This window comes from Leptonotus elevatus, chromosome 20 (genome assembly GCF_054856555.1).
Source record: "Leptonotus elevatus isolate MCC_2025b chromosome 20, RoL_Lele_1.0, whole genome shotgun sequence".
NCBI lineage: Eukaryota > Metazoa > Chordata > Actinopteri > Syngnathiformes > Syngnathidae > Leptonotus > Leptonotus elevatus.
The window spans coordinates 14,297,807-14,314,566 of NC_141258.1; the positions used below are offsets into that span (position 1 = coordinate 14,297,807).

General features: G+C 38.7%; 2 protein-coding genes across 5 annotated transcripts in view; one reads left to right on the plus strand and one right to left on the minus strand.

The window, feature by feature from the left end:
• Positions 1–482: 482 nt before the first annotated feature.
• dhrs7cb (dehydrogenase/reductase (SDR family) member 7Cb) lies at positions 483–7,938 on the minus strand. The gene is made up of 7 exons (XM_086064681.1): positions 7,769–7,938; positions 6,104–6,260; positions 5,651–5,763; positions 2,828–3,038; positions 2,627–2,719; positions 1,125–1,286; positions 483–963 (listed from the first exon to the last, which is right to left on the minus strand). Exons 2-7 carry the CDS (start codon positions 6,255–6,257, stop codon positions 755–757), a joined length of 942 nt encoding a protein of 313 aa, XP_085920807.1. The 5' UTR covers positions 6,258–6,260; positions 7,769–7,938; the 3' UTR covers positions 483–754.
• A 910-nt stretch (positions 7,939–8,848) lies between these two features.
• The window catches only part of mpripb (myosin phosphatase Rho interacting protein b), a 52,757-nt gene continuing 44,845 nt past the window's right edge, over positions 8,849–16,760 (plus strand). For all 4 annotated transcript variants that reach the window (XM_086065227.1, XM_086065226.1, XM_086065229.1 and 1 more), the window contains exon 1: positions 8,849–9,839. In XM_086065227.1, coding sequence (XP_085921353.1) covers positions 9,714–9,839 — 126 coding nt within the window. In that variant the 5' untranslated portion in view covers positions 8,849–9,713. The remainder of the gene's footprint in view (positions 9,840–16,760) is intronic.

Consider the following 16,760-nt stretch of genomic DNA (forward strand, 5'->3'; position numbering starts at 1 on the left):
TTGTGAACTTTAGATTGTTGATCCAGCATTTACTTCTTCTTTTTTGGTGATTTTATTGTTTGTGTATTGCCGCAACTGTTCATCTTGTCTGCCGATTGATTATAAACCTTAAATTTATAACTCAGAATAGTAGCACATGTCGACAATACTTAGATTTATTATTTATTCTATTCTATATCTATCTTGATTTTGTATTAATACTGTACTCGTTTCCAGTTCATTTGCATTGGTTTGTTTGGTAGCTAAACAAATTATAACGTTTGTAGTTTTTAAACCTCTATCTTCTGATTATTTAGAACAGATGTAATACTTTTTATAATTAACAATGCAGTTTAATGTGTCTTTTAGTTTTTATTTATACTTTTCAATAGATAATACCATGGAAAATACCTATGTATGTATGTGTATTATGTATCGGCTATGTCTTCCAAAATGTCTTACATATAAAAACGATATTAGATAAATATGCAAATATTTAACCATTTGACCACCACCTTTGATTTTATTGGTTTTGCAAGTACAAGTTATCAATTATATTTTGTTTGATATGTTGATTGATGACTCAACAAATGAAAGAAAGTAGCCTATATATACATGTACATGTACATACTATAATATATGCTGTTAACAGGAGGATGAATTGCAACCATCACTTTTGACCTTCCTATTATCACAAACAGCTGAACATTCAGGCAAAAGAAAATTTAAAATCTAAGCTTGAATGTGCTTCCTTTTGTTTTCTTCAGCCTTTCTGCTACTGCATCTGCTCAGCCAAGACCGAGTCCTTCACTCCAGCACCCAGGACAGCAAAGAGGAAAGAGGGTAGGAAAGATCGGAGAAAAACTGCAACCCTGGGAATGGGGTGGGCCAACATAACCTCCTTCTTCTTCCGGTTCACCGTCCGCATAATCTCATTGGCCAGCACTGAAGGACGCACCCCGTGGGTCAGATGGCTGGCAACAACTATAGAACAGAGAAAGCCACTATTTGCTGTAGAACCATCAACGATGACATATTTTCAGGAATCATTCCAGTTACAGTGGAACATCCAAAATCAGATATGCCCATATTTTTAGAATAATGTAAATTGCTGCGGTCATACAGAAAACAGATTTTCTACTCACATGCAGCCAAACTGTTGGGATTGGAGGCAGGCTCCTCAGGAGACGGCAGAACAGTGGCATCGATGAAAGTGTGACTGATGGTGCTCACGGTGATCCCATACTCCTCCACCTCAGCCCGCAGGCAGTCAAAGAAGGCCTGTACTGCATGTTTAGAGGCTGCGTCTGATTGGTGCAAAGGCAGACACAGGCGAGGATTCAAAAACATCGCAGAGGACATACTGTTTTTCCTTTTGTTTATGGCACGCCTACAGGCTGATTTCAAATAATGTCATTTTTCAAGCCTTATGTGCATTTTATATGAATCACCAGAATGGCCAGCAGTCCAAATTAAAGGTGTGGAGCTGTGCTTTGATAAACATTTTGGAACAACAGACATTTTCTTGGTCATAATGATTTCACAATAAGAACTCTGTAAACAGCACTAATCAGATTACCAGTGTGATTCAATATTTGCACTTGAGCATGTGACCGAAGCAGTGGTGGACAGGCAAGGCCTTCTCTGCTGGCCTAAGCACTTTCAGAAATACTGATCTACAGCATAAATCCTAAATTAACCCTAACCCCAAATATTAGGATTCCCAATATTTGTTCCAGCAAAATGTATTAATTTTTTCCAAACTGTCAACTTTTGTCCAATCAGATTTCAGCATCTATGTGCTACCACACCAACCTAATGTGCCAAGGGCCTTAAGAATTTGTAGTGTTGTTACTTTAAATACAGTATATCAGCAATGAGACTATTTCTTGAACCAATCAGATTTCAGATTTGTCCTCACAGAGCCAGAGTACTGGCTCTTGATGACAATGACATTTTCGTCATTCCTCTGACTACTTGGTTTGAGCAAAAACTGTTCCAGCCAAGGATAATGTTACACTAGGGCTAAATTACTTTCTCACCCCCCATATGCATCTATTGGTTGGGAAAGAAAAAACCCTGGAGCCATGCCTGGTTACAGCCAACTTCTAGCAAAACACACAGATTTGCATACATAACATTTAATAATCAGCTTCTCTGATTATTATGAATAGACTCATAGAAGAAAGTTGATTTTGAACTGCTCCGAATGCTGTACATGGTGTTTTCTGTTATGTGCAATATGTGTGGCTGCAGCGGACGGCATTCTGTTGTGTCCCACCCCTACCACACAGCCCCCAAAAACAGAAGTGAAATGGTTTCATAGAACGTGTTATATAAGCTCAGCCCATTTACCATTCATATTTGCATCATGACATGTAAATTATTGGCTTGGTATGGGGAATTAAGGGAAACCTAGTGGAGGTGCCCTCTTTAGAAGAGACACAAGAGATGTGGATTTCTAGAGAATGATGGGAAATGTAGTTATTCATCGTATAGATGAACATATACACATAGAGTCTTGCCTCTTTTATGAAGAGTCAAAAACGTGTTTAACTTGAAGACCTAGGTACCAGTTACACATACAGTGTGCCAAATAAGTAGCGATAGTTACCATACATTTTTGTCATTATAATTTATAACTCACAGGAACTTCTGAATGGGACAGCCAGTCTGCCTTGGATGCTGTTGACCAAGATAATTTGTCCTGATCTTCTTGGAATCATGGTGGGAAGAATTCCTGCAACATTATTAATTACAATGAGATGTTAAAGTTTAATGAGAACACCCTCCGTAAGCATATGAGTTGTGTATTTGATATGAAAATCCTCTAGATAATGTACATTACCTTTGGTCAAGGTGCTTGGGCCAAAGTAATTGATGTCCATGATGTTTCTGTCAAGTTCTAGGGAAACACTCTGCACTGGCGCCTTGAGCTTCATGCTGCTGTTGCAAATCAACACGTCCACACAACCATAACAGTCCACCACTTCGCTCATCACGTCTTCCATGCTCTCCATGTCACTAAAGTCCAGGATAACCAGTTTGGGGGCAAAGGTCTGAGAAGACACACAGTTTAGTTACTTGACATACCGGTACTGTGTCTCACTAACTGGTGTGTGTGTTTGCTGCCAGGATTACAAAGTACTTATAATTTGTACTTGTGTGTGGTAAAATAATAGTAGGAAACACCGTGTTCTTGCACATTTTGTGTAACCCCCAAAGACCGTAATTTCACCACCATTTTGGATTTCAAACCCAACTTTCAAATGTGGTTCCAAACCAGGATTCGAAAAAAGTGCAGCATGTCTGTAAATGAATGGAAGTGGAATAAGTAAAAAAGCTAAGAAAAATATTGTTAGTTAGAAAGGACAAGACTGTGAACATGACCAGCAAGATTGCTATTTTAGCAGCACTTGGTGCAATTATGGCATAAAAGGCATGATATGATAAGTACAATCAATACTACGGACAAGCTATATAAATAAACTGTTAACATATGGGGGATCCCGCTCATGTTCCAGCGATTTCAAATTTGATGCTCCAACACAAGTTAGCATATTCCACATATTCATATGCACCAGGGGTGTCAAGATAATTTTTGTGCCTGGCCACATTGTAGCTACGGCTTACGTAAAGCCAAAAATGTTTAATAATCTAATCATAATATTAGATATACACAACAGAACAACAACAACAAAACAAAAAGTAAAGGATAATCGTTAATTCAAGTTGCTCTAAAAATGGTTTAAAAAATCAATTAAAAACCTCAACGCTACTATTTATAATAATAATAACAGAATTTGGAATTTTGGTAGAAATGTTGTCAAAAATCATGAAAGTTGAAAGACATGATTTTCTTTCGCGGGACAGCACCACACATACAAGTATAAAATGATGTGGCTTGCCAGATCTGACCTCTGGGCCTTGACACCTGTGATATACAAAATACAGAAACCTGCTAGTCATCATACACATCTGTCTTGACACTCCTAATATTCATCTCTGACTAGTTAAATCACTAACACATTTCTAGCTCGACAGCTGACATGACTACAAATGACGACAACACTCATAAAATGGTGAGATGTTTAGTGTGTTTTTGTTAAGGAACTATAAGTAAATGTTGAATGAACCAATTACATCATGTACATAAACCGAGGCCTTGTTTTTCATCGGTCGCATGATTTTTCTTGTAAACAACAGAAGCTTCAAGACGGAATTGGGGAATCCATGTCCGGAAAGTAAAAACCCAGAAACAGATTTGCTTTAGCCACAAGTACTTCTCAACAGGTGAAGACGAGCTTGTTTACCTGCCAATTGAGTAGAAGCACCTGTGGCTAAAGCCAATCTCTGGCAGGGTTTTTTATTTTCTGGGTCTGGATTCCACAATGCTGCCCCTAATTTTAGATGACAACAGTTTTGGCTTGCTGTGGTAACAATGCTCAATTGTTCGCATATTACTTAATGGCCAGCTTGCTGAAAGACTGCAGAGAACATCTCCTGCTTTCCTCGAGTTTGACTTCTGGCTGAAAATGTTGTCCTGTTCAATAAACTGTTCTCATATCAGGTGCTGCACAGTAAATTCTGCAGAGTAAATTTGACTCTATTTAGAGTGGGACCAAATAGACTCAGTTTTAGAGTAATATTTACACTTGGAACAGCGTAAAATAAGGAATTGAAAAATTCCATAAAAGTCACTCAAGGGTTGAGAAACAAACTCCCGACGTTCAGCTTGGGAGACAGCCGATCTACTCCCAGAGCCACGCAGCTCCTGCTGTGTGTTAGTATATCGCTCGTGTCATCTGGAATCTTCGTAAACTCCAAGAGACCAAAAACGATGTTTGTCTCCTCTTGGATATAAGCAAACAGTAGGAGGGGCATAGCTCTGGTGGTTCTGTGGTAGTCTCCCAAGATGAAGGTTGTGAGTTTGTTTCTCAACCCTTGAGTTACTTCTTTTTTTTTTCAATTCTTTATTTTACTCTCTTCCAAGTGTATATATTACTCTAAAACTGAGTATATTTGGTCCCACTCTAAATAGAGTCAAATTTACTCTAAATAGTGTCAAATTTACTCAACAGAATTTACTGTGTACTGTTCTTCACTGTTGATCTGGCCACATTTAAAGTAACTGAACTGTGACCACCAGTCAACAAGTAATCTATGAAAAACCAAACCAAAAAAAAAGCTGTAATCAAATAAACTGACAATACAAAAAAAAATTCTGCATTACTGTAGTTGACAGTTTCCAAATGGATTTCAGCTCTCTTGTAAAATTAGAGTTTTGGTCCATACAGCATTTTTGTTACTAGTCTGTCCATGAAAAGTTTCATTAACTAACATCTGTTGTGCCCTGTATAGTCCCATGTAAAATATACTGAATATAGAGGACAGCTTTCTGTCACAGAGGATGTCCTGCCATTGTGTTGTTCAGAGAAGGAAGTGGTGATTGAGGAAATGGGGACAGAGGGGAGGATGATGATGAAAACAAGGACACAACCTGTTTAGCTCACCTAATCTATTTGGGCAGTATTACTTCTGTCCTAAACCCTAATATCCTTACTGACTTGAAGTTATTGAATTCACCAAATGTTCAACATTTAGATGCCATTTTTTGCATCTGCTTGGAAGTTGGCCAAATATAATCAAATCCAAAATGTGTTTGCCTCACCTCGCTGGGGTCAGCTTCATTTGTCAAGGAGTCGTAAAGAGACTCCAGCTTATCCCAGTTAGCACCACACAGGATGAGCCTGGCTCCGCCCTTGTGGAAGAGATGTGCACACTCTGAAAGACAACAGGGAGAATACTTAACAATCACTGGTTATGAGATACACTAGTAAGGGTCAAAGAGCGAAAACTGAAATACACTAACATAGACATTTATTTTTCTTAATGTCTGGTTTGTGTGCATGAGAATAATTCTTGGCTTGAAGTATTTACTTGAAGATGGCGGTAAATACAGTGCATCATGTTTTTGTGTGTGAAAATTGCATATCTCTAAATACAAAATGAAATTACAATTTTAATTGTGCATTTTAACTGTTTTAAAAAAACGTATTTGTCCTTAAACCAATAACAAATAAAACCACTAAAGTTTCTTAGTCTAATAACTGTGATAATTTACCATTTCCCACACCAGACACAGCATCAGTGATCACCACCACTTTGTTCCGCACTAAAGACTTAGCCATGTACTGCATGACCTCATTGTAGATGTAGTAGACCCCTGCTGCCATGACGATCAGCAGGGGCAAGACCATCACTGAAGGTAGGACCATGTTCTGTAGAGAAGGGAGGAAGTGGTAGCATTGTTAGAACAAAAACAATAACAACGTGTTGACAGAACACTTCTGATCCAGTTTAGGTCTCTCAAGGGGTGTCACTTCCTGTATCTACTGAAGACTAATGACAGACGAAACACACCCAAACATTCATTGAGAACACTCTCCGGGGTGAGAACAGAAGAAGTATGAAAATCGGCATTCTGATTAATACATCAGCTTGCGAATGTCACATGATCAAAATTAGAAAACAGATGAGCTGTGATTGGTCATTACTTGAGCCCTGAGCAACTGTGATGTCATTGCTGTTGACAGCAAGTGGCAAAAGGCCGCCCCGGAGATGGATAACAAGGGGTAGATTTTACTGCTTCCACAAATGCAATATTAGTTAGAATGTCGTGTTTCGAATTCATTTGGGTTAACCTCCCCTTCAATATTGTGTTTGTGCAATATTAATTAAGCAGCCAAATCCACCCATTTTTATCCATCTCAGTTTGCTACTTTCTGTTGACTGAAAATGACATGAGAGTTGCTCAGGGCTCAGCTTTTATTTCCTTCATTTAAACAGGTAAAAAAAAAAAACTGACGGATCAGTTTGCGAATGTCACATGACCAAACTCAGAAAACATATGAACTGTGATTGGTTGTTACCTGAGCCCTGAGCAACTGTGATGTAATTTTCAGTCGACAGCAGGTGACAAAAGGGCTGCCCCCCGACATGAATAAAAATGGGTGGATCTTGTTACTGAATTCATATTCCACAAACGCAGTATTAATCAGAATGCATCGTTTTGACGAGTGGGGCTGCATAGAACATATTACTGTAAAGAAAGTATTTGGCTTGACTTTCATTTTAAGGTGAGTCGTGTAGTGCAACTTGTAATGTCATGTGTAGTGTCGAGCCGTGTAATGTCATTTATTGCAGAAGTTAATGTCTACATATGAACTTGTTTTCACACTTTTGTGACTAAGAATGTTAACATGTGACTTAAAATGCATGCATGTGCAGTTGATATTATAATATGAGTTAAAATTCCATATTGTTGTCTATATTTAGATAGTTGTTACACATGTCCAAATTTACTAATGGCACTAATAAAATGTACTTCACCTATGTGTTTTCATCGTTTTTCATTTTCACTTTTGTTTTTTTATCTGAGCCATTTACAAGCTATGCCAGTACACTTACCATTTAAAGTGTGTTTAAGGAGAACAGCTAAATATATTCTAGACAAGCTCCTGCCCCAGAATTCCTTGCCCCGTGCCACCTCCTAAATGCTGTCATTGGATATCTCAAGATCACAATTATAAACTCTGGATAAATGCATTTTTCTTAATTTACGTATTTTTATTTTTAATACACATACTAATACAATATCCATGATAAACTCTGACCATCCATATTTGGACTGACACATGCATGGCGGCATCCCTGATGAGTTGGTAAAGCACATTTAGAAGCTGTACAAAAAACACAACACAGCGCGCGCATACACACACACACACACCTGTAATCCTTGTTATTCTTGGTTCACTCACAGCACAGCGGAAGGAGCTAATCCCTCAGTAGGACTGGCTGCAGTTTTTTCCAATTTTAGTTAGGTAACAGTGGCCCTTCTCCTCCCTCCACGTCCACCATCTATTCACGCCGCCCTGCTTGTCTTTCTGACCCGCTGGTGTCCAGTAGAACCTGTTGCTTATAATAGCCACTGCTGGAGTAGTCATGAATACTCACATATGGTGCACAGTAGCTATTTGAAGTATGCTCCCTTGTTGCCAGCATGAAGACAGTTCCCTTCCCTTTTTCAAAGTTTTTATTTATGAGCAGTAAATCAGCAAGTAAATACAATACTTTATTAGCTCCAATAGAACAATGTTGTTGTACTATCGCACTATTTTATTTATGAATGCTTTGTGTGAGTGGATGTGAATGTTAATTTAATATCGTACATGATACTGCTGACAACAACCCATGCGATACAAACTTGGTGTCCAAAATTGTGAATCTACAAAGATGCATAACACAAAGAAAGGGTAGGTAAGATTCTTATAATCGTTTGTAGATATACTGTGGAAACCTACACTAGTTACAACTCTCAATGTGATGTAGGACATTCAGAGTTCACAATGTAACTCAAGAAATGTATGATCCATGCCATCATGAATGATCATGAATCAGGTGTGTTAGTGGAGAGAAACATGGAAACAGGCTAAGATAGGGGCTCTCGAGGACCGAACTTGAGCACCCCTGATGTATCACATCCAGCACAAAGCTCACTGGGTGTAATAAAGTAATTTAAACATACATCCAATTTTATTTATGTAGCTAATATATGAAGTGTGTCCGAAAAGTTTTTATTTTTTATTTTAATATAGTAGCAGTGGTAGCCCTATAATATAATATAATATAATATAATATAATATAATATAATATAATATAATATAATATAATATAATATAATATAATATAATATAATATAATATAAACTATTATTCTTAATCACGCTGACGGTACAGTACTATTTTATGTCTCTTGATGGCAACATGGAGCAAATCTCGCGATATTTCAGAACATTCCAGGCTCTTGAACCAAGTCGCTCCTCATCAACCCCCTCGCTCCGTTTGGGAAAGAAGAAAATAAACCTACTGCAGCTAGGCAAGCTAGTTGTGGAAGCAAACCCTAAACACTTATTTTACGACTGGTTGCGTGGTGCTTTATTTTTTTCTTTTTTTTTGCATGCCGAGTTTTTATCTTGGGGAGAAAAAGCAACTGGAGCTGTTTGGTGTTTGTGAACATCTTTTTTCTTTTCTTTTTCTTTTTTTTAAAGCTAAGTGAAGACGCCGACTGGGACAGGATTTCTTTAGCATTAGCGTATCTGCGAGCTAGCAGGCTGGCTAATAGCCTGGGTGAACTTCGCATGGACCAACGCCTGCGACTGGGATAATAACCTGCTGTCTGATTGCAAGGCATTTTTTCCCCCACTTGTTCACGTGGAAGTTAGGTGTCGCCTATTGTACATTATCGCGTCGAAACTTGATGGCCATACAAGTGTGCTAACTTTGTTTTTGTGGCTTACGCCATCACGTTATTGATTTGGAGACACACTGGCGAGCTAACAGGATATTAGCCTCCTCTCGCTCGCTTTGTGGTTTGTGAGCCATTGACTGAGAAGCATTCATCACTGATTGAGTGATGAGCAGGGTGGCTTGATGGCAGCTAATTATTTCTGGGGGGGAAAGGAGTTGGATAAAAACAATCAGACATATAAGGGTATGAGAACAACTGGATGAAGTAGAAGCCGGTTGTGGTTATTGGTTTTGGAAAATGCATGGGAGCGCCTGGTCGTTTTCAAAGTTGGAGTAGAAGAGAGACGAGTAAACAGCAGGATTACAATTCTACTGCTGATTAAAGTCACCCAGAGAACATCGGGCAGAACGTCAACAAGGTGAAAGATGATGTCTACCGCAAAAGAAAATTCCTGTAGGAAATTCCAGGCGAACTTTTTCAACAAAAGCAAATGTCAGAACTGCTTCAAACCTCGGGAGTTGCATCTGTTGACTGATCAGGATTTAACACAGGTATGTATTCTTTTAGGAAACTGTAACATTGTGCACCTTTTACATTCAATATTATTACTTGAAAATTTGCCTTTTGTGCGCAATTAAAATACATTTCCAACCAAATAAACTATCTAATGGATGATTCGCAAAATCCACTGTATATAATTTCTAGGCAGTGGTTATTTTTGCCGTGACCGGCAACTCTCCTGCTATCGTTATTTTGCCATTAACGGCTTTGATTGGTCAATCGCTGGAGCTGGCCTGGTGTGAATGGGCGACATACCGTGAGTCGCACTGTGCATGGTTCCTGTCTGCTTCACCCAGTTCTCTCTTTTTTTATGAAGTTTTCATATCGTTTATCGGCATTACTAACCTAACCATAACCCCCAGAGCAGAGTTGTCAGTAGGCCTATACACTTTGCGTCGTTTCAAATGCAGCAATAATGTCTTCTGCTTTTAAATGTGGAAAATTTATCATGGCAGCAAGAAATTGTAAACATAATTTTACAAAAGGGGTAGAAAAAAAGTATTTGAACCTGTGACACAGCACATTTGGGGCGACTGCTCTACCCACTGCACCACACTCACCAGTGTAGAATTTGTACTTGAAGTTCTTGTGCGATTCATGGGAAAAAAGAAAAAAAACACAAAGGGGTGAGTTGCCAATTATGGCAAAATAGCCACTTCGTAATTTCTATTTCACCTGATATTCAAGTTTTAGTTGGTCCATGTTGTAATATTATATATGTTCATTTTCAGTGTGGTTCTCAGGACTTTCAGTATGAGTGATTGCCATCAGTGACTACGCATGCAGTCAATATTCGGGTTCTGGTCATAATTCCGGTTTCTGAAACATTCGGGGTACTCGTTTTCATGCTTGAGCGGACAGAGTTACTCCTGTATAAATGGTTATCGTGATCAATTGGAATATCCTGATCACACAGTCAACGTCATTAAGCAAATAGACGCTTTTAACTTTCTATGGTCAATAAAAGACATCAGCACACTAATGAAGTAGTCATTTTCCCCAACGCTTCAAAAGTGTGGTTCTTTGCTGAATCCTCATGCTTGTTTACCTCTGGTAGTGTATTTTCCGTGCCCTACGGGCCAGATGCCCGGACATACAGTATATGTGTGCATAATTGCATGTATACACTAGGTGTGTGCTAAAACATCGATTGGATTCATCGCGATTCAACACTTGACAATTTGATTACAATTTATAAATGTTCAAAAACGATTATTTTCCATAATAACAATGACAAGCACACGGAAGTAAAAGATACGCCCGCCGCCCGCACAAGAGGAGGATGGCGGCAGTGGAAGTTACTGAGCGACAGATTTTCTCCTCAGAATAAAAAGCTAGCGGGAAACATGTAACAGCACCTCTCGCGTTTCCACCCCAGGTTAGCGGAGAAGAATCCGGCGGTTGTTGCTCCTAACCGGCGAACAATAGAAGGACTGTCAAAACTTCCCCGCAGCTTTGAAAGGGCTTGATGAATGTCATCATCTACCGCAACCTTTAGTCCATATCGTTCAATAATCAAATCATAGCACCCTGAATCGTAATCAAATTAAATCGTGGGGTGCTTTAGATGCCCCCTCAAATGTAAGTTGGGCTCATTTAGTAAGTGGGACAGCGCCACACATGCAAGTTTCCTGAACTCAGAAGACCAGGATTCCTTGCCAATCAAGAATGCGCAGAACAGATAACAATGCCTCGTTCAATTGAGATATTCCGATTGCTATTATATAAACAAATATTCTGGTTACAAAAGTCTTATTCGGGTTAAGAAAAAAAACTTAAAAACCAGAATATTGGCAATATTCAGGTGTTGAGAGGGTTATTGGCTGCATGAAAACATCCCCATTGTAGGCTGAAGTAAGACTTGGTTGATGGATGAGCAAAGATTTTAGTTGGTGCAGCAGTACCATCAGCAGTCAAGGCGTATTTTAAGATGCTCTTTCACTCTCTGATCATTAGTTTAGTCTCTGGTGTGTCTTGTAATTGGTCCCAGATGATGGGGCCATACAGAATGGGCCCCTGAAGAAGCTTTAAGTGCCAAAAAGCAACGTCAGCATCCTCTTCTCTCCTGGCCCAAATGTACAGGAGCAAACCGTTTATTGCTAGTTAGCATTTCACATGTCCACATTGTCATGTGGTAATCACTTGTTGGAATCTCTGTTTACATCTGTTTGGTAACACTTGTGTAGAGAGGCTGATTACTTTCCTTTCGATAGGATCCTTTGTAAATGCATTTGAAAAAGTTCATAGAACGTCTTCAATTTCACAGGGGTCATACCATCTAAGGTAATACTTTCGGACCATTTAGATCTCGGGTCTCAAAGTACACAATTTATGCGGGTGGCAGTAGAAATAGGGTCTAGGTGTGTCTGGGCCGCATTAAGTATTCCACAAAAGTATTCAAGTATAAAAAAAAAATCCAAATAATCCTATGTTATCAATCTTTATTAAACCTAATTCAGAATATTAACAGTTCTTCAAAATGCAAATAAGATTGGTGACCCGGTCCTCTCTCTCGTCTTCCTACTTTGCATACTCCGTCCTCAGCATGTCTAGTTGAGTACTGACTTCTGATTTCTTGAGCACAGCATTGAAGACATGTCTGAGTGCCCCTGTGCTCACCCCAAAAAAGTCCATCCAGTTTTTTCTTCAAATTGACTGTTCGCGTCGCCAATCTAAAGACTGAATGACTTTTCCTTCCATATGGTGTCACTTTAGAATCAATCGGTACAGGGCAAAATGCAAATATGCACATCTGTAGTTGAAACAAGGATGCCCTTTTCAAGCTATTTTTATTGGTCAGAAATAGCTGTGTTTTTGTACGCTCTGTTTTCACATTATTATTTAAAAAATATTTGATTAAATGAATTAGCTGCGCTCCAATTGGGTCTCTGTTGTCTTTAATTTGATATGAAAAACAGCTCTAGTCTCCTCTTATTGGTAGCTGTCCATTTGTGGGCGCCTTTTGGCAGCCTCTCTTCATTGTCTTGGCTTTATTGAAATGCAGCGGGCCAGGATTGTGCTGTGTTGGGTACATTTTGTGCAGGGTGACAACCTAAGCTTTCACACACGCTACAAATACATTTCCGGACTATATGAACACATTGTTTTCAGTCCTCTCTGGTGGCTGCAGGGTCGTGCGCCTTTACCATGCGGGTGTAGTGTACTGGAATTTTATTATTATTATTAATAATATATTTTTTTATTTGAGTAAGGATGTATAATATACATTGAGAAAATTTAGAAAAACAACTCAGTTCGTGCTGTTGTGCTCAGTTCCCCTCAAAATGCTCGCTTTGCAGCCGCAAGGTTGCCCGGCATCAACATCAAGGTGGGAAATTTTTCCTCCAGGGGAGATTGGTCCCTGCCATGCCAACGTCAGGATGCAATGTGGCCGACAACAAATCCCCCAACAGCGCGGTCTGCCTGGATGTTTTATCTTTCAAAGGCTATTGCATGCAAATTACAAACAGCATATATGTTTACTTTTAACCTATCACACAGACTCAGACTCTTTTTGACATGCATCAAACAGTAGAAAAAAGAGATTTGTGATAGAATGGTCCCTTTAAGAAATCCCATTTGAAAGTGGTAGCACACATGGAAAAGCCATGGAAAAAGATGTGCACTAAATTAATTTTTTTTTATCCAATACAAACAATGTCTGTCAGAATACTAGAAGAAAGGTTAAATTCGGGGGTGGGCTCTGGAGAAGTGCTTTTATTACAGTCTGAATAGTTTAAAATGAGTTATAATGCCGCCACAAATTCCACCTTTCTATCTCCCTCTTCACTTGGGCTTGTGGAATTGATCACACTGCCAGGGTTAGGTGATAGAAGGCGAGGCAGTGATTGAAAAGGCTGTCTGGCTAAAGTTGACATGTATGTGGGAGAGGTGGGTAAAGGCCTAGATGGATGTGATGGGATTAAGAGTGGGAGTCGGAGTCACATGGAGAGAAAGGAAGTGTGGGTTTTGGGAAATGGGAGTAGAGGTCTAAAAGAGTTAGACGTTGCTTTTCTAACTCAGGTTATATCAAGCCTGTAGATACAGTATAATATGGACCAAATGTTCCAATGCTTATTTGTTGGGAGGCTTATTATTATGATCATACTAAAATGACTTGAGGTGAACATTTATGTGCTTGTGTGGGTTATCTTCAGGTGCTTTTTAACTTTAATGAGATTAAAGTTGTCTATCAGCATGAATTATAAATACATTATGCCATAACTCTACCATTAAAATGACTCTAAATCTCACGGTTCAGTTTTATCACTATTTACCATATCATGAGAAAGCTCACAATATTGCAGTAAGACTCACAATATTAGGAAGGAACGTTCATGGTACAGGTGGAATGGAGAGGCACACACAGGAGAAGTAAAATTACATCTCTTTTTGTTGTTGGCCGAGTCCTTCTTTTAGGCTTTCCTCTACATCCATTCAGTTCTTACACTCATGTACCTCCAAAACGCTATTCTTGCAGTAGCCATAAACATGTTCACAATAACTAAGCAGTTCATTGAGAAGTTGTCTGTTCACTAATTTCATAGCATTTATTGTCAAATGTTTTTGATTTATGACAGAATCAGCAGTGGCAAATCTAGATCAAGAAAGTAAAAACCCTGCCACAGTTTAGCTTTAGCCCCAGGTGCTAGCTAGCTAGCTCCTATGGTACTTGTTTACCTTTTAGCTAGCTCCCATGGTGCTTGTTTACCTTTTGGGGAGCTAGCTAGCATCAGGAGCTAAAGCCAAACTGTGGTGGCAGGGTTTATACTTTCTGGACCTGGATTTGCCACCTCTGTGCCTACTAAAAGTGATTACTTTGCTTAAAGGGAAAGTCAACCCCCAAAATTTTATTTTCAAGACTGATTAATATTACATTTGTGAAATATGAGTTATTTAGTAAAATCCATCCCCATTTTTATCCATCTCAGGGGGCAGCCATTTTGCAACCTGCTTTCGACTGAAAATAACATCACAATTGCTCACAGAGCTCAGGTAACAAGTTAACAACCAATCACAGCTCACCTGTTTTCTTAGTTTGGTAATGTGACATTCGCAACCTGAGCCATGATTGGTCGTTACCTGAGCCCTCCTGAGCAACTGTGATGCCATTTTCATTCGACAGCAAGTGGCAAAATGGTCACCCCCTGAGATGGATAAAATTGGTAGATTTTGCGGCTAGTAGGATTGTACAGAAAATGTTTGGTTTGACTTTCTCTTTAAAGTGGAACCGTTCCACTGATTCAAAGTCCTCATGTGCGTCGTTTAAATCCCTGTTGTCCATTTCAGAACTTCCGCGACGCGACTGGTACCCAAAATTCCCGTTCCCTAGGGTGTGTTGGGAAATTCACTCTGACGCCCTAACACCACTCTACTTCACAATAAACTGGAAGTGGATGAAGTTATTGTCATGGCATCTACTGTGTAATGCAAGTTTGCGACAAAAGTAACGAAAGTATGGATTATTTACAGTTGTAAAATGCACAATAACTGACAGGATTCTACCTTTTGTCACAATGTGACGTGGGATTCTAGTTAAGGTAAGCCATATTAAACTAAAAAGAAAAATGTTTGCGTAGTTAGAATCAGTGTTTGGAAATTTACTCTGATGCCCTAATCTAACACCATTATCTAGAATGTGTGTGTTGAGTGAGGCAGGGCACGCGCCCCTCTCATTAATTTCCAAACGCAATCTATGTTATCAATCAGCAGCTCATGTTTGAACTGTTTGCATCTGTACTGCCTTATGCACTGGGACCTACAGTCATTTTTTGGGGCACATTTGAACAACACTCTTGAGTTTCTGAACCCAACGGAGAGAAGCAGTGCATGCTCGGAGCGTATTTCCGAACATTAACGAATAGGGAATGGGGATTTTGGGTGCGAGTCAGAGCTCTACTGTTCTTGGTCCTGGTTTTTGGAAAATACGTTTCCCCAAAAATGCGACTTATACACTGGAGCGACTTGGTTTTTTTCACCTTCTTTTTGATGCATATTTTTCACTTGTTTGATTTATATTCCGGAGTGAATTTAGTTCCAAAAATATCATACTTGGCTTTATTTATTTATTTATTTATTTATTTATTTATTTATTTATTTATTTATTTATTTTCTAATTACTACCTAGTTTGGCCTGTTAAAACACTCTTTTCTGTGGTAAAATTTTATGACTTCTGTTTTTTTTGTGTTTTTTTTACTTTACTGGCAGTTTTGTCAGTATTTCTACTATTGTTTCATTTCATGTCTGTGATTCCAGAATAACCACATGCTACCTATAATCACACATCGGTTTATTGAGTATAAACAAGCTTAGACATGCGAGTGTGTAAGAGAACATGGTCCCTTCTTAGCTATTGCATGCCCATAGTGTACCATAATGAAAGTCTATAGTACCTATTCTGTGATTACAAGATAAACCAAATGTCAGTCTTAAAAATAAAAAATAAATACTAAAATTATAATATCGTTGGCTCAAGGCTTCTTTAAAGCTACTTGTTTATTTTTCTTTTAAAAGATGAGTCACATAATTTAAGTCTGTGCAAAACTGTTTTACTTTCTGCTAAGTATTCTTCAAATGACTACTAGCACCCACTATCATACTACTCAGTTATGCTGATGCTTTAATCAAGTAAAGTTGTATCAATGATACTTTTAAATTGCTGTTGATTTGCCAACTAACTAAAGTTTGTATTGGCTTGCCAATTGGAATGGTAAAAGAGAGAGGACAACACAGGTGCATAGCTATCCTCCATTGTAATTTGCTGAATTTAGACACGTCATCTGCCGCATCTTATTTTAAAACGGTCTTATCAGCTTCAATTTTAAGCTGGCTTCGGTGTCCCGTTGATGGTTGAAACTAGGAGTGTTAAAAAAATCAATTCAGCAATTACATATATTACAGTTATTATATA

Bases quoted from the DNA above. Each gene is read 5' to 3' on its own strand.
- dhrs7cb (XM_086064681.1), bottom strand. From the start codon at position 6,257: ATGGTCCTACCTTCAGTGATGGTCTTGCCCCTGCTGATCGTCATGGCA. The intron at 2,720-2,827 runs GTAATGTACATT...ATAATGTTGCAG, and splicing joins CCCAAGCACCTTGACCAAAG to GAATTCTTCCCACCATGATT. The intron at 964-1,124 runs GTGAGTAGAAAA...TCTGTTCTATAG, and splicing joins TCCCAACAGTTTGGCTGCAT to TTGTTGCCAGCCATCTGACC.